This window comes from Trichosurus vulpecula, chromosome 1 (genome assembly GCF_011100635.1).
Source record: "Trichosurus vulpecula isolate mTriVul1 chromosome 1, mTriVul1.pri, whole genome shotgun sequence".
Lineage (NCBI taxonomy): Eukaryota > Metazoa > Chordata > Mammalia > Diprotodontia > Phalangeridae > Trichosurus > Trichosurus vulpecula.
Window position 1 is genome coordinate 69,798,420 of NC_050573.1, and position 21,590 is coordinate 69,820,009.

General features: G+C 46.9%; 1 protein-coding gene across 1 annotated transcript; it reads left to right on the forward strand.

The window, feature by feature from the left end:
* Positions 1-991: 991 nt before the first annotated feature.
* Positions 992-21,243, forward strand: FSD1 (fibronectin type III and SPRY domain containing 1). The gene is made up of 13 exons (XM_036735470.1): positions 992-1,006; positions 1,678-1,773; positions 2,270-2,401; positions 5,567-5,668; positions 8,161-8,183; positions 8,627-8,748; positions 8,919-9,128; positions 13,350-13,448; positions 13,983-14,142; positions 19,486-19,565; positions 19,886-20,137; positions 20,301-20,389; positions 20,732-21,243. The coding sequence occupies exons 1-13, from the start codon at positions 992-994 to the stop codon at positions 20,840-20,842; spliced, it is 1,491 nt and encodes a 496-aa protein (XP_036591365.1). The 3' UTR covers positions 20,843-21,243.
* The last annotated feature ends 347 nt before the right edge of the window (positions 21,244-21,590 follow it).

The following is a 21,590-nucleotide window of genomic DNA, read 5'->3' on the forward strand; positions in this document are numbered from 1 at the left end:
CCCTTCCAGCTTTAAATCTATGATCCACCATCCTTTGATCTCTAAGAACCCATTGAGCTCTGCCATCGTGTGTCTTAAAGTCCTTCCTGGCACCAACATTCTAGGAACCCTTCTAGCTCTGATGGTCTAGGTTTTACGTTCTAAGGACCCTTCCAGCTTTAATCATCTATATCTGGAGTACTTAGGTCCTTCCAGGTCTGAAATTCCATGTCCTGTTGTATTCAACCTAAAAAATCAAAACAAACTAAAAACCATTGAGGCTGTACTGTAGAAAAGGCACTGTTCTAGGTGCTGGGGATATAGAGACAGAACCAAAATAAAACCTGACCTCAAGAACCTTACATTCTACTGGGAGACCGCAGCCTGTAGGATAATTAGGTAATTGGAGAAGGCAGTAGTAACTGGGAAGGGTATGGCGGACGTAGTGGGAGACATGAGGTAAGGCTTAGCAGAGGAAATGTCATCTGAGGTGAGCTTTGAAGGAAGCTAAGGATCCTCAGGTGTGGAACTGAGTAGGAAGTGCATCCCAGGCATAGGCGAGAGCCTTTGCCGAGAAACAAGGGAGGGATGTCTATCTAGTTGAGGGAAGATCTAGTAAGCCAGGCCAGAATGATGGGATGAAATAAACCGGAGAAAGAGGTTGGAGTCAGATTGTGTCCGATATTCTAAGTTCCTTTCCAGCTCTGATCTTCGGTTCCAGGACCACTCCTTGCTCTGACATTCTACATTCTAGGTTCTAAATTCCCCTACCCTTCCATGAGCCTGGGTCCCCTCCCCAGCCCTGGACTACATTTCCCAAGATGCCTCGACTCACACGCCTGCGCCGTAGAGGCGGTGATGGAGCGGCGAGGCTGGGGGTGGGAGAGGACCGAAGTCCCAGGCTGGGCGATGGGTTCTGGGCACCTTTGTGCCTAGGGGCGCGCGGCGGCGGCTGCGGCTGCGGCTGCGCGAGGAGCACCGGGGCTCCTGTGAGCATCTTGGGCCCGGCGCCATGGGGGATCAGAAGGTAGGGGCTAGGGCCGGGGTGAGGGTGGGGGTGGAGGTGGGAGATGGGGCGGGGCGCGCGTTGCACCAGGTGCTGCAGCAGCCTACTCTCTGCCCCATCCCTGGCTCAGGCCGGCCTGGAGTCCCGTTTGCGATGTGGTCTTGCGGGGCCGACAATAGCCGGCAAGGCTCCATGAGGGCTGGCGGGGAGGAGCCCCTTCTAGAAATGGATCAAGGGTCCCCCGCCACCTGGCCTGGAGCAGAGTTGGGGCAACCCCAGTCCCGCCCACCATGCTGAAGACCCGCATTGCTGCTGCAGCCTAGAAGCTGCACTGGGAGGGGTGGCAGCTCCCTCTGCTTGGGGATTAGTCCCTTGTACAGGTTGTCAGTCCCCTTTCTCTCTTTTCCTCACTTAGCCCCAGGTCTTCCCCTCACACACCCCCCCCCCCGCCCCCACCCTTTCACACACACCCAGTCTATTGCTTTTCTAAGCTATTCCTTTCTCTGGCTCTTCTCACTCCCATCCAGGCTCCTTCCCAGATAAGTCCAATGCCCACAATTTCTTGTGCCTTCCTTGAACCCCTGGGTCTTGGGACATAGAGGTCCTAGTGGATATTGAGGGCCATCTGGTCTGGGAAGGATTAGATAGACTGCAGGTGAGGATGGGACTTTGTGTCTTGGGTGTTGGCACAGGAGGCACTGAAGAAGATCATCACAACTCTGGCAGTGAAGAATGAAGAGATACAGAACTTCATCTATGCCCTGAAACAGATGCTGCTGAATGTGGAGGTAGGAGGAGATGGGGGGAAGGGCAGGGGGGATGGGTCAGCCACCTGGGAACAGTTGAAATTCTATGTTCTAAAGTCATTCCCACATCCCACTGTCTATGTTTGAAGGTTCCTCCCAGCTTTGACATTCTGTGTTCTGAGGGCCCTCCCAGCTGTAACATTCATTCTCTGGGTCATGTCAGGGGTGGGGAACCTGCATCCTCAAGGCCACACGTGGCCTTCTAGGTCCTCAAGCTCAGCCCTTTGACTGAATCCAAACTTCACAGAACAAGTCTCTTAATAAAAAGATTTGTTCTATAAACTTGGATTCAGTAGAAGGGCCACATTCAAGGACCCAGAAGGCCACACATGGCCTTGAGGCTGCAGGTTCCCGATCCCTGGTCTATGTTCTAAAGGTGCCTCCCAGCTCCAACATTCACTCACCAATGGTCTATGTTCTAAGGGCCCTTCAGCTCTGACACTTACTGATCTAAGATTCTAAACCATTCCCCTGTTAGGCCAACTCCAACAAGGTCCAAGAGGACCTGGAGGTAGAGTTCCAGTCACTGTTCTCCCTACTGGATGAGCTGAAGGAGGGCATGTTGATGAAGATCAAACAGGACCGTGCTAGCCGAATCTATGAGCTCCAGGTGAGTCTGCTCCTTCTGAAAGTAAACTTCCCAGATCTAAGAGAAGAGGGTGCGAGTTAGAAGAGAGGCTTTATTGGGCTCCCTAATCCAGCCCTACTCCTTTCCTTCCAATAGACCTTTGAAAATGCCTTTCTCCCTTAGAAGCCTCTTTTCCTTCCCTGGGACAACGTGTGACCTTTAACAAGTCATTTCCCTTTCTGTGCCTGTTTCTTCATCTCCAATATGAGGTGGTTGGGCTAACTAATGTAGAAGGTCTTTTCCAAATCTAAACTTCTGCTCCTAGGATCCCACCTGAGGCTAAATGTCGTCTGTTACTAGCTTGGACTATTGTACCAGCATTCTAGTAATCATAACCGACATTTATACACCATTTGAATGTTGATGTTTTACAGCTAGGCCCAGATTAATGCAAATGAGGAATGCTCTTCATTCTAATTCACACTATTTGAAGTTATAATTATGTAAAATTAGTCACTGATTCTAGCCTGTGGTCCAGAAATCAATTTAACCTGTATTCTTAAGTTGCCACATCAAGCCCAATGGAAATATGCAATGCAGATTTGAATAATACGTCCACTTCGGGGGATTCGTTATTCACACTGAACTGGATCTAGCCGTACATAAGTTCTTATTTGATCCTCACAACAACCCTGTGAGAGACATGATTACAGGTATTATTATCTCATTTCACAGAAGAGGAAACTGAGACTCAGAGAAATGAAGGGATTTGCCCATGTTCACAAAGCCAGCAAAAGCCAGAGGTGGGATTGCAGTATAGACCTCTCCTGACTTCAAGTCTCACCCCTGTTCTAATCTGTTTCTTCTCTAGTTTTTCTCCTCTGAATTCCACCCTTCCTTTAAACCTGAGCTCAAGCTGTACCTCTTCCATGGAGCTTTCCCCGCTCCAGCAGCACCCCATGTCAGGCTGCTAGATTAGTCTGCCTAATGAACAGCTCTGGTGACATTCTTCCCCTGCTCAGGAAGCTCTTCCTGCTGACAATGGGAGTCCAATGTCAGCAGCCTGGCATTGGCAGCCCTTTAGACCCTTCCCCCATCTCCCTTTTTTAGCCTTCTCTTTCCCTTGCTCCCTTTTCACTCCAGCCTGGCCTGGCTTTTCTCTCTTTTTTTCTCTTTCCCCTGAACAGCCTGAATAGCTAGAGGAAAGAATTCTGGGTTTGGAGTTGGAAGGGCCTGGGTTTGAATTTCAGCTTTACCACTTACTTCCTGGTTGACCTTGAGAAAATTACTTCTTCCCTCTGGTCCTCAGTTTTCTCATTTGTAAAATGGGTATGGGTGACCTGTACAGGTCTCCTCCAGCTTTAAATTTATGCTCCTGTAAAGAAAGCTTGACTTTGCTGCCTTTCGAGCCTTCCCTGGCCTTTTAAGGCCCAGTTCAATCACAGGGTTCTTTTAGCTGGAAGGAACTGGAGACATTATCCAGTCTGACCTGTACTTCAATAGGAGTCACCTCTACAGTGGTCAGACCTCTACAACTGCCCCCTCCTGACAGAGCCCATTCTTCTTCTTGGGATGCTCTAATTGTTAGGAAGTTTTTCCTCATACTGAACTGAAATCTTTCTCTGCAGCCACCGCCCTTTACTCCTCCGTGGCCTTATAGATGTGTTAAATTGCACCAGTGTCCTTCCTGGCTCTATCTCCAAATTCTACCCATCCTTTAAGGTCCAGCTCAAGCAGCATGGTGTAATATAAATAGCATTGGGAATAGTCTGAGGACTCGAGTTCAAATAAATAGGCATGGATGATGTGCTTACCAGATTTGCAGATGACCCATGAAGGTAGAGCGGATAGCTAACAAGTTGATAACAGAGTCAGGACCTCAAAGGGCAGGATGATGTGCCAAATCTGAAATGATGAATGTAAAATCCTTCATTTAGGTTAAGAAAATCAACTGCATGAGCACACAGTAGGGGAGATGTCCTTTGAAAAGTTTATCTGAAAAAGATCCAGGGGTTCGAGCGGACTACAAGTTCAGTATCAAAGTTAGCCAGAGAAACCTGATGTCATCTTGAGCTGCATTAATAAAGACAGAGTGTCCAGAGTAAGGGAGGTGATAATCTCACCGTCCTATGCTCTGCTCAGGCCCTATTTGGAGAATTATATTTAGTTTGGGGACACTAGAGGAAGCTGACTCTGATAATGAGGGGAGTTAAAATCCCCCCTAAGGGATGGAAGGATCAGATGAAAGAACTTGGGATGTTTAGCCTAAAAAAGGCGAGATATAGGCTAGCTTTCTTCAGGTGTTGAGAGCGCTGTCACCTAGAAGAGAGACTAGATTTATTCTGCTTGGCCCTGGAGTGGCGGGGTCGGGGGGACAGTGGCAGTGCAGAACAAAGATCCTTGGGGGGAGTTGTAGAGAGGCAGAGTTCAGCTTTATATAAGGCAATTTCCTACTAATAAGTGTCCCAAGTACAAGGTGCTAGCTTGGGAAAGGGCCCCCTTCATGGAGGTCTTCAAGCAGATCTTGGATGACCGCTTTTCAGAGGCCTCTTGGACAGGATTTCTTTTCAGCTGTGGGCTGGATACAGTAACCTCTGAAGTTCTTACACCACTGAGATTTTGTGATTCTGTGAATCTTGGCTCTGCCACTTACTGTGTGACCTGGGCAAATTCACCTGTACAGGTCTCAGTTTCACTATCTGTAAAATATAGAAGTTGGCTCCTTTTACTTCTGAAGGCCTTCAATCAATGGACGTTTATTAAGTACCTGGCATATAGTAGGTGAATGAATGTTTATTAAGTACCTACTGTGTGCCAGGTATTGTGCCAGATGCTGGGCATGCAAAGATGAAAGTGGAATAATCCTTGCCTTTGTGGAGTCTAGCCAGGGGGACAGGTTATAATATACAGGTAAAGATTTTATAAAAGATGGATATAAGAGAATTTGGGGAGCAAAGCACTCACAGCTGGGGGGCTCAGAAAGGGCTACCTTGGGGCCTTGAGCAAAACATTAAAGAAAAGCTTCTTCTGCTCCCCTCTCTCCCTGGCTGTCCTGCTCAGTGGGCCCCAAAGCTGTGAGGTCCCTTTGCTTGGACGCTTCTCCATCTCTATGGCTCCTCGTCGCTCAGCACAGGGCCTGGCCCTGAGTGTGGGAACACTTCAGGGTTTGCCTGACATGACCTCTTTTGCCCCATCTCTTCCGCTCAGAATCAGTTGGCAGCCTGCACCAAGGCTCTGGAGAGCTCCGAGGAACTTCTGGAAACAGCCAACCAGACACTGCAGGGAGCAGACAGCCAGGATTTCCCACAGGTTTGGGACCAATGCTTGCAGTTAGCTGGGGAGAGTCTTGGTGGGTAGGGCTGCCCAAGGAGAAGGCTACGGACCAGGCCTCATATGGGGCAGTAACAGTGATGAAAACAACAATTGACATTGAGAAAGCACTTCCAGGTTTGCAAACGGCTTTACGTCCATGGTTGTTGAGTCATTTCAGTCTGGTCTGACTCTTGGTGACCCTATTTGGGGTTTTCTGGGCAAAGATACTGGAGTGGTTTGCCGTTTCCTTCTCCAGCTCATTTTACAGATGAGGAAACCGAGACAAACAGGGTGAAGTGACTTGCCCAGGGTCACCCAGCTAGTGAGTATCCAAGGACAGATTTGAATTCATGAAGATGAGTCTTCCTGACCCCAGGCCCAGCGTTCTAGCCACTGCACCACCTAACTGCCTTGTATACATGGGCAAGCATTTAATCATAGCCTTTCTTTGGCATTTTAAGTGCTTTCCTCTCAACCTGAGATATAGGTTGTACAAGTTACTGTTCCCAATTTAGAGGTAAATAAACTGAGGCTGAAAGGAGGGAAGTGACTAAGCCAAGTTCACACAACTCTTTTTGAGCTAGGATTCACACCCAGGCCTCCCAGCTCATGTTTTTTCCCCCACCATAAAACAGAAGTTTATTGAACAGAAATAATCCCTGGGTTGGTGGCTCCAGGGGGCAGGTACCCTGGGAGAATGGGAGATGGAAAGGACTGTAAAATGATGGTGTTGGACCAGAAGGCCTCTGAGATCACTTTCAGCCCCACATCTGTGACTTCAGACAAGGGATTAAAGCCGTGCAGAACCTCCCACCAGACCCTGCTCCCTTTGTCAGCATGAGTTAGAGGAAAGAGCCTTGGAGTTGGAAGGTCTGGATTTGAAGCCTGGTGCTGGAACTTCCTGCCGGGGTAACTTTGAATAAATCATTTCTCCTCCATTTCCTCGTCTGTAAAACGGGAATAGCAGTGTCTGCGGCCCCCATGGCACTATTCTGAGATGTGGGGATTATTTTCTTTGACTCCTCCAGCATGCTCATACTGTTCATCAGATGCCAGCGAGACAAAGGCTCCTGTCCTCCAAGGGTGTAAATTCTACTGGAGGATGCAACAGGAACATAAATAAGCACAAAGAAAATTCGTTCTTCCTTCTCTGCTCCCCTATGATCTCCACAAGGGAGTTTTATTCATTTTTGTATCTCTTAGCACCTAACAACATGTGCTGTATACAGTAGGCACTTAGTAAATGCTTGTTGGATTGATTCAAACATTTTTTAAGTGTCTGCTGTATGCAGGGCCCTGTACCCACCGCTATGGATACATAGATGAAAAACAAGGTCTCTATCCTTAAGGAACTTCTAGTCAAACACACACATACATATACAAATAACTATGATACACAAGGTAGTGTGATTTAGAGCCCACTTACGTGGATCTGGGACTGGCCTGTAACAATACAGATCACAACCCATGCATGCCTCTCTATCCTGTGCCATTACTGTCCATGGTCTCCCATAGGCTCAGTAGAAAGAGTCCACCCAATGGTGCTAGGAGCCTTCCCTGATTCTCCTGTATTGTAAGGATACACGTGGAGCCTGTCATCCCTAGCTGTCGCGTCTCTATTTCCAGCCCATACGTTATGTCCCTGATGGCATTGTTTGTTCTGATTTTCTTCTAATTTCCTTAATTGTTGCCACCTGCTCTCCCTCACAGCTCACCTCTCCCCTGCTTTGTGCATTATTTTTTTTGCCTCTTTGGAGACTGTAGTGTAACTCACTCACATCCATGTAGCGCAGTCCCTAGAGGTCAGGCTGAGGCCTGGGGATCTCGGCGAGGGGGCGGGAAAGTCAGGGAAGGCCTCATAAGGAAGAAGCTGACTACACCTGAGCTGGGCCTTGAAGGAGCAGCTTATGACTTTGAGGCCTTACCAGTCTGGTAGGTGGGGTAGGACATAGACACAAATAATTCACATAAAAATTAAAGGGTTTTATTTGTGTGTTGTTGGGTAAAGGCTATAAAATACTGTGTATTTTTAGAGTAGGGCAAAGAGCACTGAATTTGAAGCCAGAAGTCTTGGGTTTGAATCCTATCTCTGCTGCTTACTAGCCAGGTGACTTTGGGCAAGTCGCATAACATCTCTGGGCCTCAATTTCCTTATTTGTGAAATGAGGAGGTTGGACCAGATGATCTCTGACTTTGCTTTCAGCTCTAAAGCCTTTGAATTTCCTCCATCTCTTCCCTCTTCTTCTCTCCCTTCTCCCTCCCCACCTTTCTAGTGAAAAGAGCCTTGGGCAGGGAAACAGGAAGCCTGGGTTTGAGGCTTCAGCAGCTCTCCTGCTAACTTACTGTGTGATACTGGGTAAATTTCATCTCCTCTCTGGGCCTTGGTTTCCCCTCTATAAGATGAGGGGTTGGATGGATGGATTAGATGATCTCTGAAGGCTCCTCCTGCTCAGAAAGTGTGACTCTCCCCCTCTCCTTCCTTTTTCCAGGCTGCCAAACAGATAAAGGACAGGTAAGATTGCCCTCCTCTTGGTAGTACCACCCATTGGAAGACGCTCAACCTACCCCTGCAGTTGGGTATCTCAAGAAAGGCCCCTCACCCCACAACCTCCAGGCCAGTATCAGTCTAGAGGAGAGCCGGGAGTTCAGTGGGGCCCAAAGGATTTAGAATTTGGAAGGGACCTTAGCAATCATTTACTGAAAGGCCCTTGTTTTACAGTGAAGAAAATGGAATCCCTGTGAGTTTAATTGACTTGCTCACAATTACACCAAAAGTCAGCAAATAGGCTCAGACTCTAGTTAAGTCCTCTGACTAAAATTCAAGGTTTCCAACTCCAAGGGAGGGCAGGATTCCCTAAAAGGAGAAGAGAGAATGTTCCACTTGCCCTACCCATGGTTTCTGGTGGGTCTTGGGATGCCAGACCCTCCAGATGATCCCAGTCCCTCCCCCTGCAGTGTGACCATGGCCCCAGCATTCCGGCTCTCCCTGAAAGCGAAGGTCAGCGACAACATGAGCCACCTCATGGTGGACTTTGCCCAGGAGCGACGCCTGTTGCAGGCCCTAAAGTTCCTACCAGGTGAGGTGTGGTATTGGAGACGGGCATATAGCCTGGGGTCTTTGGGGAGGCAAGGGGGAGGACTAGAGTAAATGGTAGAAATCTGAGAAGGCCAAACTTCTCAGCCGGCAGGAGTCTCAGGCTCCAAGCTCTATGGGGAGGTTGACCCCGACACCCCCTCTCCTCTCCAGTGCCTAGTGCTCCAGAGATTGACCTTGGAGAGTCCCTGGTGGCAGATAACTGCGTGACGCTGGTGTGGCGGATGCCAGATGAGGACAGCAAGATCGACCATTATGTGCTCGAATATCGGCGCACCAACTTTGAGGGCCCACCTCGGCTCAAGGAAGACCAGCCCTGGATGGTGATTGAAGGCATCAGGCAGACTGAGTACACTCTGTCCGGTGAGCGGATGATCTTCTCCCGCAACAAAGTCCAGTTCTCTGTTCCATTCGTCTGCTGGTGTCCAGCGGGTCTGTGCCACTCACTGGGTTGGAGGTCAGGGGTCTCTACCATTTACTTGCTACAAATATTCTCCTCTCTCGGGGCCTCAGTTTTCCCACCTGCAAAATAAGAGCATTGGACTAACTGATCCCTAAAGACTCTTCCAACTCTGACATTCTTTGAACCCTAGAGCCATTCATACTAAGTATTATAACTTCCTGGAAATACTAATTAGTAATATTATGTTAAGTAGTGATAATAATTCTGAATAGTACAAATATTTATTTTTGGAGGGGGGAAGGCAGGGTAATTGGGGTTAAGTGACTTGCCCAAGGTCACACAGCTACTAAGTGCATCAAGCGTCTGAGGCCAGATTTGAACTCAGGTCCTCCTGACTACAGGGCCGGTGCTCTACTCACTGCACCACCTAGCTGCCCTGAATCGTACAAATATTAACAGGATTAATAATAATAACATCTATATGGCACTTTAAAGTTTGTAAAACACTTGACCAATATCTCATTTTAACCTCACAACTACCCTGGGAGGTAGGTGCTATTATTATCCCCATCTTACATATGAGGAAACTGAGGCAAACAGAGGGTAAGTAATTTGCCCAAGGTTACCTGGCTAGTAAGCATGTGAGGTAGGATTTTAACTCAGGTCTTCACTACTCAGTTTCAGTGCTCCGTCTACCATGCCATCTAGCTGTGGTGATAGTACTTGGCAGTGCTAAGGCTATATGACATAATCAATAGGTGTACATTTATTAAGCACCTACTGTGTGCCAGACACCGTGGTAAGCACTAGGGATACAAAAGAATAAGAAAAAATAGGCCCTGCCCTCAAGGAGCTACATTCTAATTGGGGAGGCAACATGTAAATAAATATATACAAAGCAAGCTATGTACAGGATAAATTTGTGCAGTCATTTCAGTTGGTTCTGACTCTTTGTGACCCCATTTGGGGTTTTCTTGGTAAAGATACTGGAGTGGTTTGCCATTTCCTTCTCCAACTCATTTTACAGCTGAGGAAACTGAGTGACTTGGAGATGAGGAATAAGTGACTTGTCCGGGGTCACACAGCTAATAAGTGTCTGAGACTGGATTTGAACTCAGGTCTTCCTGCTTCCAGGCCTGGCGCTCTGTACAGGATCAATAGAAAATAATTAATGGGGAAGACATTGGAATTAAGAGGGGTTGGGAGGGGCTTTCTATAGAAGTTGGGATTTTAGTTGAAATTTAAAGGAAGCCATGGAGGTCAGTGAAGTGGAGGAAGGAAGGCTGACCAGGAATGGGGAATAGCCAGAGAGAATGCCCAGAGCAGAAAGATGGAGTGTCTTGTTCATGGAACATCCAGGAGGACAGTGTCACTGGATTGAAGAGTATGAGCTAGTCAGGAAGGTGTAAGAAGACTGGAAAGGTAGGAGGGGCTAGGTCTGAAGGGGTTTGAATGTCAAACAGAGCATTTTGTATTTGATCCTACAGGTTATGGGAAGCCACTAGAGCTAATTGAGGTGGGGGTCTCGATTTGATTGGACCCGCACTTTAGGAAAATCACTTTAGTGGCTGAATGGAGGTTGGATTTGAGGAGAGACTTGAGACAGGCAGACCCCCATCAGGCTACTGCAATCATCCAAGTGTGAGGTGATGAGGGCCTGTACCAGAGGAGTGTCTGTGACAGAGGAGAGAAGGGAGCATATATGGGAGATGTTGCAAGGGTGAAATCAACAGGCTTTAAATATTGGGGGGGAGGTGAAAGACGATGGGGAAGCCAGGATGACTCCTAGGTTGTGATCCTGAGGGTCTGGGAGAAAAGTGATGCCTTCTACAGTAATAGGGAAGGCAAGAGGGGAGGGTTTAGGGGGAAAGATAATCAGTTATGTTTCAGACGTGATCAGCTTAGGATATCTACTGGACATCCAATTCAAGATGTCTGAAAGGCATTGGAGGTCAGCAGAGAGCTTGGGATATGATGGGTAAATTAGAGAATCATGGAAGGTGATGAGGTCACCAAGTGAAGTGGCATAGAGGGAGAAGAGAAGAAGGCCTAGGACGAAACCCTGAAGCATACCTACAGCTAGAGGGTGTGATCCGAAAGAGGATCCAGCCAAGGAGACAGACAAGGAGAGGTCAGATAAATAGGAAGAAAATCAAAAGAGATAGGGGTGCCCCCAAAACCTAGAGAAAAACAAGTATTAAGGAGAGAGTGATCCACAGTGTCAGAGACCACAGAGAGGTCAAACAGAAGGAGGATTGAGAAAAGGCCGTTGGATCCGGCAGTTATGAGATCATCAATAACTTTGGAGAGGGCAGTTTCAGTGGAATAAGGCCAGGAGCCCAATTGTAAGAGGTTAAGAAAAGAATGAGAAGAGAGGAAGTGGAAGCACCTGTGGTACAGAGGGCCAAAGAGATAGGGAGCAATAGTTAGCACAATCAAGCGAGGGTTTTTGTTTTGTCTTTTTTAGGGTAGGGGAGACATGGGCGTATTTGTGTGTAGTAAGGAACGAGCTGGTCAAGAAGGAGAGACTGAAAGTAAGTGATAGCGTGGGGATAACACAAGGGCCAGGCTTTTAGAGGAGAGGCGATGGCACGGGATCACTTGAACAAGTAGAGGGGTTGGCCGTGGTAAGTATTGAATGCCAAGCTGGCCTTATAGCCTGGAAGGGCTGGAGTTGTCCCACCGCCGACATGCTGACTCTATGAGGCTGGCCAAGTCATTTCACTTCTCAAGGGTCTAGACAACCCTCTAAGTTTATAAACGGCAGAGAAGGTGCTGACCTGCATCAGCAGAGGGAGCCTCGTCACTGGGAAGGTCCTATCTCATTGATCCAGCCTAGTTTTTAGTAGTGTAATGTCACTGATACTCCATAAGGGACCACTTCATAGTGTTAGTGGTTTTAGTGTGACTTCGTGCTAAGGGAAGTAGTGATGCCATTCTGCCGGGGTTAGCATTGTTATTTTAGGGTTATCCGGTATCAGTACTTAGAAGTATCTCTAATAATTTTAGGGTTATTTAATACTAAGGGTCCTCATTGTTAGTAAGATCATAACATTTTAGAGTTGGAAGGTAACTCAGAGATCATCTAGTTCTGTTGTTCTCCTTTAGTGATTGCTCACCATGATAGTCCAAGGGCTTCCCGCTCAAAATATTTCATGACAATCTAAGCAGAGAATAACTGTCCAATTCTGTTACTATATGCAGATGATAGTAATCTTACGAGGTGTTGCTGGATCACTTCTTTTAATTCTGAAAGAATGACCCACATAAAAGATTCATTATTATTTGGTAGAGCTTTACAATTTTATATCTTTTAGAATTTTCATTATTAGAGGTAGAACGACATTTTATATTTTATGGTTATATAATAAAGTTTTAATTTGGAACCCTTTTTGGACAAAAGTTATCTTTCCAGTTATAAGCACCTAATGAATAAAAGAATCCTGTAAGTAATATATTCAGTTACCCTGGGAGTTCACGACACTTTGTTGTTGTTGTTGGAAAGGGTTAATGGAAAAAAACCCAAAACTTTGGGATAGGAAGCACTGAGCTAGTCCAGCACCCTCATTTTGCAGATGATAAAAACTGAGGTAGGGAGAAATTGAATGATTTGCCCAAAGTCTAATAATTGGTAGAGAGCTTCGATTCAAAGTCAGGTCATCTGACTCCACGTCCAGTGGCCTTTCCATTATAGCAATGCCTACTGGCCTCAGTGTTAAGGTTAGTAGGAGCAGCAGCAGGAGGAAGATAAGAAAAAGGAAGGAAGGAAAAAGAAAGAGAGAGAAAGGAAGGAAAGGAGGAAGACAGGAAGGAATAAAGGAACAAAGGGAGAAAGGGAAAAGGAAGGAAGAGAAAAAGAAAGGGAACAGGAAGGAAGAAAAAGAAGAAAGAAAAAAGAAGAAAGGGGAAAGGAAGGAAGAGAGAAAGAGAAAGGGAGGAAGGAAGGGAGGGAGGAAGGAGGGAAGGAAGGAAAGAATGAAGGCAAAAGGAAGGAAGACAACTCAGTGTTCTTAGCACTTTGGGTGTTGATTCAGTGTTCCAGAGCAATAGTCCTGTTAGTAGTTGTAGTTTTACCCTGTTAACATTGTTACTTAGAGAATGAGTATATTCCTCGGGGTTGGTTTTGTTTCTCACCGGAAAGGTACAATCATTATCGTGAGATGTCTGTGGCTTCCTTTTAGGTCTGAAGTTTGATATGAAATACATGAACTTTCGAGTAAGAGCATGCAACAAGGCAGTGGCTGGAGAGTTCTCAGAACCTGTCACGCTGGAAACCACAGGTAAATGACTCCCTTCCTGTTCTTCTCTTTCCCCTCCTTTGAACCTTCCTTAAGAGCTCTAGACTCTCAGCTCTGAGGGCAGCCTTGGGATCACTCAGTTCCATCTTCCTAGGAAGACTTGCACCAGGAAGGGTCACTGCCTGCCTTAATAAATAGACAGGTCCCACAAGGAAGGCACAGTGACCAGTGGCCACCTAGCACCACAGGAAGGGGTCTAACTCCACTGTTTCCCACTGTAGCTTAAGCTTATGCCCTCCAGTGACCCTTGGTCTATAGTATAATAACTTACATTTCTGTAATGCTTTAGTGCAAATATTACTGATCCACTTAACAGATGAGCCAGTAGGCTCAGAACGTCTGTCCTCCCCCCACCCCGCCCTCCTGTACTCTTCACTGACTTGAAGATTGTGAGTTCTTGGCACCATTGCTGGCCAGCTGCAGTTTGGCTAAAGGGGGTAGTATCTCTGACTCTGGGCTATCATGGAGCTCTGGCTAGGAGGTAGGAGGTTGAGACATGGTTTTGCCTCTTGATAGCTTTCATGTTCCGACTGGATGCCACGACGTGCCACCAGAACTTGCGGGTGGAAGAATTATCGGTGGAATGGGATGCCATGGGAGGGAAAGTTCAGGACATCAAGGCTCGAGAGAAAGACAGCAAAGGTCGGACCGCCTCTCCTGTCAACTCCCCAGCCAGGTAATGCCTCCCCTCTCCCCAGTGTCCCAAGGTCTAAGGTACTGACACAGCCCTGCCTTTGGGAAGCTTCTGGTTTGGAAGGGATAGAATGTAAGGCGAATGCCTGGAAAACTTGCAACAAACATTATTGTTGCGTGGAAGTGGTCTTGGGTTTTTGAAGACTGTGCTAGTGAAGCGTAAACTCCAGCAGGTTCTACCAAACTGGAAAGACTTTAGGTAGGGTCCTGGTGTCAGATGGAGTCTGCTTTCTAAGAGCCAGCCTCACTCAGCAACCCAGAAGCTCAGCACCAGTGGGCTGACCAAGGCCTGGATTGGCCAAGGCAATACGACTAAGAAAAATTTTCCCACGACCCTTGGTCCTCTACTGCCCCCTTGTGCTTCACCCACAGAGACAGTGACAGAAATAGGTGGGAGAGGGTGTGAAGAGTCAGTTTTTAAACCTACGAACATTAAGCATCGATACTCTGAATTTGAGATCCTTGTCCGATGTTCCACGAGTTGACATACCCCTGGAGGAAATTAATTATGTGAAATTGACATGTTCACCATAAACCCAACCATAAGGAAAAAAGGAAGTCGAAGCCAAATTGAAGGACGTCTCCCAAGGTCCTCCTTGAAGTGATAACAATAGCAAAGCATATTGCATTTCCTATCTCAATTTATCCTTCGCCTGTGAGGTAAGTTCTTATTCCCATTTTACAGATGGGGAAACTGAGGCTGGGAGAGGTTAAATGACTTGCCCAAGATCTCAAAATCTCCTAAGTGGCTGAGTCAGGAGTAAAAGCCAGGCCTTCTTGACTCCAGGTCCAGCACGCTATCCCTTGTTCTACCTTGTCATCTGAAGAAGCAGAAGAGTTCGTTTTATTGTGATTCCAAAGGCAGCAAGAAGCATCGTCTCACGAGACACTCGATCATCTCGTGTGACAGTGCTTACGATGAGTATTTGGAAGAGGCCGCCATCAGAATAATTTCAGCATCTGAAAAGAATAGGGAGGTAGAGAAATTCTCCCAAGGAAAAAAAAAACCCAAACTTGATAAGATCCTCCAAATTAAGACAATGTATGTTTTAATACTTGGTGACTCCAGCGCCGAAGTGGGCATGAGGGAGGATGATGAGAAACAGACGGGGAAATACGGCTCCAGATGAAATGAATACACAGAGGAGGCCGAAGGCTTGTAAACTGCATTGGAGCCTCAGAACTCTAGATTCGTGAATAATTTCTTCAAGACGGTGTTCCCAAGGCACTCATCATGGGGAAGACTGAAAAAAGTCACCCAAAATGAAATCAGCTCAATCCTAACAGAGAGGAAACAACTGATTACCATGTGGGAGTCATTGCCAAATCAGAGATCTATGGACGATCAAACCATTGACTTGTTAATAATAGCTAACAGGTATAGAGCGCTTACTGTGGGCTGGCATTGTGCCAATTGTTATCTCAGTTGATCCTCATGACAACCCTGGGAAGTAGGTGCTATTATGATCCCCGTTTAGCAGATGAGGAAACTGAGGCAGAGTTAAGTGACTTGCCCAGGGTCACACAGCTACTAAATGTCTGAGGTCAGATTTGAACTCAGTTCTTCCCAACTCGAGGCCTAGTGCTCTCTCCGATGTGCCTCCTGGCTGCAAAGGTCAAAATATATACTGAATTAAAAGAAAGTCTAAACATGAGATGTGGCATGTAATTAAGCTATTCATACCCCAGACTGGGAAATGGATGCTAGAATGTTGTGTTGCCCATGTAGGTTATGTATGTTCACATGTGTTGTCTAATTCAGCTCGTGGAGAGGGATGGATGGATATCACTGAAATCTTTCCCACCCTTCTCCCAGGAAGACTATGATTCCTATTTAGAATGGAAGATGAGGGACCATGAGGCTGGCCTCTCCGTTCTCTTCTTAGCGAGAGTACTCAACTAGAATTATATCTGTCTTGCTAAACATTGCTGGTCTAGGGGAACAATTTTTAGGTTCAAATCACTATTTCTTATAGGGGAGGATACTCCAGACTTGGGGTGGCTAGGTGGCGCAGTAGATAGCATATTGGGCCTGGAGTTATCTGATCCATCTTCATGAGTTCAAATCTGGACTCAGACACTAGCTGTGTGACCCTGGGAAAGTCACCTAACCCTGTTTGCCTCAGTTTCCTCAAATGCAAAATGAGCTAGAGAAGGAAATGGCAAACCACTCTATAATATCTTTGCCAAGAAAGCCCCCAACAGGGTCATGAAGAGTTGGACGTGCCTGCAAAACAACTGAACAGCAACAAGAAAACCCCAGGCTCATGCCCCAAACTTGACTTCTCTCACCAAATGCTAATTACTCAAAAAGAGTATCCCAAATAGTGAATAAATAGCAAGTAAACCCATCCAAGCAGATAGCACATGGAAATTTGATTCCTATGGATTAGAATATATCAGAAAATACACAAAAGTGAATGAGGTTTTCAGATGAGAATAAGATGAGATCTTGTTTCACCCAAGGAGAAATTCCCAAAGGCTCCAGAGGCAAGCTGGAAATGAGATACGTGTAGAGGAGCCAACGTTCTCTTCCATATCTGCCTTCCAAATCCTACCTCTCCACACAGCGAGTTGGACCCCAGAAGAGTCTAGAGTGTCATATATCCTCTCTCAAAGAAATGAAGAATTTCTCTCCTCTCCAAAACGCTTCATGAATTCCTCCCTTCATACAGGCACACAGCCTGTATTATGGTTACGTAATATAATAGTTACACAGTAACCGTTTTCTCCACCACTTTGGAGAGTCTTATGCAAGTATTCTCCAGGCTTGAAACCCAGGTTATAGAATAAAACGACTGGCATTGCCACAGATTATCACCATTCCTCAGGGAGTTTGGCTGATGCCCACTGCCACAACAAAAAAGCCAAAAGAACCCAAAACTGCCTTGGCCAGCTATATTTGATCTCCTGGTCAAGTAGAGAGAGGTGAGAAACAAAGACAAGGATGGATTAGAATATAAACATGTTCGTGAAATCAGACAGATTATGATGGAAGATTCAGCAGAATCACCTCAAAACAGTGAACAATAGTGGAAGAAGCAAGTTTACAGAAAGTTTGGCAAGAGACCCAAATGAATCAGATAACTCCTAGATCATTTAATGATGAAATTGAAAAGAGGATGAGAAATAAGAAAAAAATGGAAAAAAATCTAAAGTTTTCTGTAAGAAACTATTTGCTTCTTCAGTGATGGTGGAATTGCCATCACATTTGGCCCCTATTATCATAGACCCTGTGCTGTATGAACAAGTAGAAATGGCCTTAAAATTCAAAGATATGGCATCTACATTAGATGTAAAATAGGTCTGTTCCAGAGATGATTCCATTTTAAAGGCAATGATCATTTTATTCCAGGAGGGATAAATAAATGCTTAGGTAAAATTACAGCCATTATTTGTATTTAAGGGGAAAAAAGCCATCAAGAAAATGTTCTAGCTGCTAACCCATCACCTTATTTTCCCATCTCTATGAGATTCTAATGAGAATAAACTACACATGCATCAATCAAGGCATCCCTGATGAAGGGAATAGGCAAGCTTTCATAAATGATAGGACACTCCATCTTTGTCACGAATCGACTGAAAGATACAGAGACTACAAGATCCTGCTGGCTTTATTGTGTGTTGATTATTTTAAAAACAAACATTTGATTGAATAGCACAAAATAGCGCCTTCAACTTGGTTCACAAAGAATTTAAGTGCCTCCTATTGTGCCAGGCACTGTGATGGGGATACAAAGATAAACATGTGAAATGGTCCCTGGCTTCAAGGAAGTTACACCTTCAAGGCTGCCCTCCAACAAGGTGTCTTCTCCTTATATGTCAAAATCGTATAAGAGTCCTTAAAAATGATAATAGAGATAACCAATCTTCTGATTATTATTATTATGAAGGAAAGCCCAGACATCTATCCGCTCATCAAAGGTGTTTACTACCATCATGGAGGATGACAAACACAGAGTCCAAAAGGAAAAGGGATTCCCTGTGGGTGGTGAGGTCCTTTAGATGCTTCTGTTTGTGAATGATGTCGTACTGATTGCCTCAAATCCCAGAACACCGCAGAGCTCCTATGGGAGATAGTCACTCAAGGGTGATTGTGTATCAAATGAGATATTTGTAAAGTGCTTAGCACAGCGTCTGGCAAATAATTGGCACTTAATAAATACTTGCTCCCCTCCCCTATAAGAGTCTGGTTTAACTATCTATACAGGAAAAACCAAGTAGATGAAGAACACCTATTGTCCATTCTATGACATGCTTTTGAATGGATTACCCATAGTGTTGGTCCTTTCATCTTGAACAGACATTGCAGAAGGACAAATACCTGGGCCCAGAACTGAGTAGAAGTGTGGACTGTATTGCATGGAGAAATTGCACAGGGTTTATAATGACCTCAAGCTTCTTCCTGAAGCAAAGGCCCATCTATTTTTCAACACCAATGCTCTTTCATTGATGCTCCTTGGCTTCAAGTTCATAGAGTGGTTCAGTGTGAAAAAGTAAAGTTGCCATTCCCACAAAGGCCAACGGAGAGCCATACAGTAGGCAAAAATTGGCCGGAGCATATTACCAGTGAACAACTGTTCATGGCATAAAAGATGTCATCAGAGACCATTATGGTCAGAAAAGGAGATGGGCCAGTCATGGAGTGAGAGTGAGGCATGACACAACAGTGGCCTGTGGTGTCCACTTTGGTACCCACATTATCTCACGAAATCTGAATGGGGCCACATCATATTAGGTGGACCCCTTCCTTGTGGAGGATTTTTGGAAGATAATAGACAAGGGCATAAGAAGGCATGGATGGATTGTGATCTATCTTCACCACTGAAGGGATGAGTACCCACCTAAATGAAGTCACAGGTCCACTAAAATGCTGGTGATTAGCAGTATTCAGCAGCATTGTTCGTAGTGTGAGTGTTACTCAATGTTAGAGGGTAACATTTTCAAAATAAGTTTTTATTTCTGTTTTTCACGTTTTACATCATCGTAGTTTTTCCCAGTTTCCCCTCCCTCCTCGCTCAGAGAGCCATCCCATGTAACTAATAGTATTTTACAGGAAAGAAAGGAAGGAGGGAAGGAAGGAAGGAAGAAAAGAAGGAAGGAAGGGGTGGATTGGCGATATCCCCCACGTATCTCTTAAGTTGAGTCATGCTTGATCTTTACAAAGAGGCTAGGATTATAAACAAAGGTGACTGTAAGCTCCTATATCTGGGTGGATGCTCAGTAGGACTAGAGATAAATGGAGGTATTGGTCAAAGAAGGCTTCCTGGAGCAAGGTAGGAGAGGAAGAGCTGCCCCTTCACCTGAGCCTGCGTAATGTTCACAGATGTGCCCAGTCTCCCAAGAGGATGCCCTCCGGGAGGGGAGGCCGGGACCGATTCACGGCTGAGTCCTACACGGTATTGGGTAAGATGGAGGCGACGTGGGGCTAGAGGGATGGAGGCGAAGGGAGAGGGGCATGTGGCCAGGGAAACTGAAGGACTCCTTAGTGGGGCAGGTTCTGGGAACAGTACCCAAGGCCCAGGAGTTTGGCCTCTTTCCTCCAAGGCTCTCATGTGGGTCCTGAAGGGAGTGAGATGGGGGCTTGGGACATTATGGGTGGGAGAGATGCGTGTGGGAGGGTGGGGTTGGCAGAACTCCAGAAGCTTGCAAAGGGAGCTGAGGGAGGAGTGGGAGACCCGAGGTTCTGGACAAGCTCATCCTGCTCTCTCTCCATTATTCCTTAGGAGACACCCTTATTGATGGTGGTGAGCATTACTGGGAGGTACGCTATGATCGAGACAGCAAGGCCTTTGCAGCAGGTGTTGCCTACCGCAGCCTGGGCCGATTTGACCAGCTGGGCAAGACGCCGGCCTCCTGGTGCCTGCACCTGAACAACTGGCTGCAGGTCAGCTTCACGGCCAAGCATAATAACAAGGCCCGGACGCTGGATGTGCCTCTGCCAGACTGCATTGGAGTCCACTGCGACTTCCACAAAGGTGAGGGGCCTTCCTGGCCCATCCCCCTCTGCTGGGACTGTTGTCCCCATCCCTTCCCCTCCCCCAAATATGACCTTCTTCCTCAGCTCCCTCCCCACTTTGGTCTTCCTGTCCTGCTGTCCACCTCCCCTTCTGTCTGACCCATCTGTCTGTCTGCCTGCAGGGGTCCTGTCCTTCTACAATGCCCGAACCAAGCAGCTGCTTCACACTTTCAAGGCCAAATTCAACCAGCCATTGTTGCCAGCCTTCATGGTGAGGACAATAGGGGCTCCCAACCTGTACAGTCTGTGCTCAAAGTGTCTGTCTGACCCTTGATCCCCTTTGGACTTTTTCCATTTCTCCCTCTGAGCCCCAACTGCTCCATAGTCCCTGACCTCTCTTCCTGCCTCCCTGTCCCATGATCTCTTATTCCCCTACATCCCTGTGATCAGTTAGCTCCCTTTCTGATTACTTTAAGCCCTTCCCTCAGCTTCACCTGTCCGCCACTCTGAGCTTCTCCACCCACTCAGCCTCTCTGGAGCCTCTCTCCCTCTCTGACACAACCAAGGCTCTACCCGGGGCTCCTCTCTCATTCTCTCCCTATGGCCCCTTCAGGTGTGGTGTGGAAGCTTCCAGGTGTCCTCTGGCCTTCAGGTGCCCAGCTCAGTGCGGTGCCTGCAGAAGCGGAACAGCGCCACCAGCAGCTCCAATGCCAGCCTTACCTAGCCTGTCTTTTCCTGCCCCAGGCTGCTGCTCCTGCCCATCTGTGACCACCTCGGGCTTAAAAAGGGCCAACTTCTGCCCTGAGCCTCAGGGTGTCCCTAGGGCCATGACCTCAGAGAGTGGACTGGCTGGCTGTTCTGCTCTCCCTAACCTTCTCCCCACGAATCCCCATATGAAGGTGATGTGAAGCCCACAGCAGCCTCTGAGCCCTGAAAGAGGCAGTCCCCAGGGTGGCTCTGGCAGTCCCCTCCCTTCATTTACCTCTTCTCACAACAAATGCTGCTTTGGGCCTTAACACTACTCGACTGGGAGTCCAGAAGTAGGGCATGGAAGGGTGGGCTAGGGCTGGATTCATTCTCTCTTCCCTCCCACCCCCATCCCCTAATTAAAATGAAACACAGCTGGCTGGGCCCACGTAGTGGTCATTTCAGGCCTGAGTTGAGGACTCAGGGCCTTAAGAGTCCAAACTCCTATCTCCCTAAAGCTGGGTGAGTGGGGAGACAAGTGGAGCCTGGCCACAAGAATCAGACACAGACACTGGAGGCGAGTCTCAGGGCCAGAGCCCGGGAGCAGAACCCAGGCCTCTTGATTTTTCAGCACAGGGTTCTTCTCCCACTGCACTGAGGCAGAAAAGGAAAAACTGCCCCTGCCCCACTGTGTGATCCTGGGCAAGTCACTCTCCCTCTGTGTGCCTCGGTTTCTTGATTGGTAAAATTGGTTTAAAAAAGAGAAAAGCTTTGGACCAGATGAT

Bases quoted from the DNA above. Each gene is read 5' to 3' on its own strand.
- FSD1 (XM_036735470.1), top strand. The intron at 8,749-8,918 runs GTGAGGTGTGGT...TCTCCTCTCCAG, and splicing joins GGCCCTAAAGTTCCTACCAG to TGCCTAGTGCTCCAGAGATT. The intron at 9,129-13,349 runs GTGAGCGGATGA...GCTTCCTTTTAG, and splicing joins GACTGAGTACACTCTGTCCG to GTCTGAAGTTTGATATGAAA.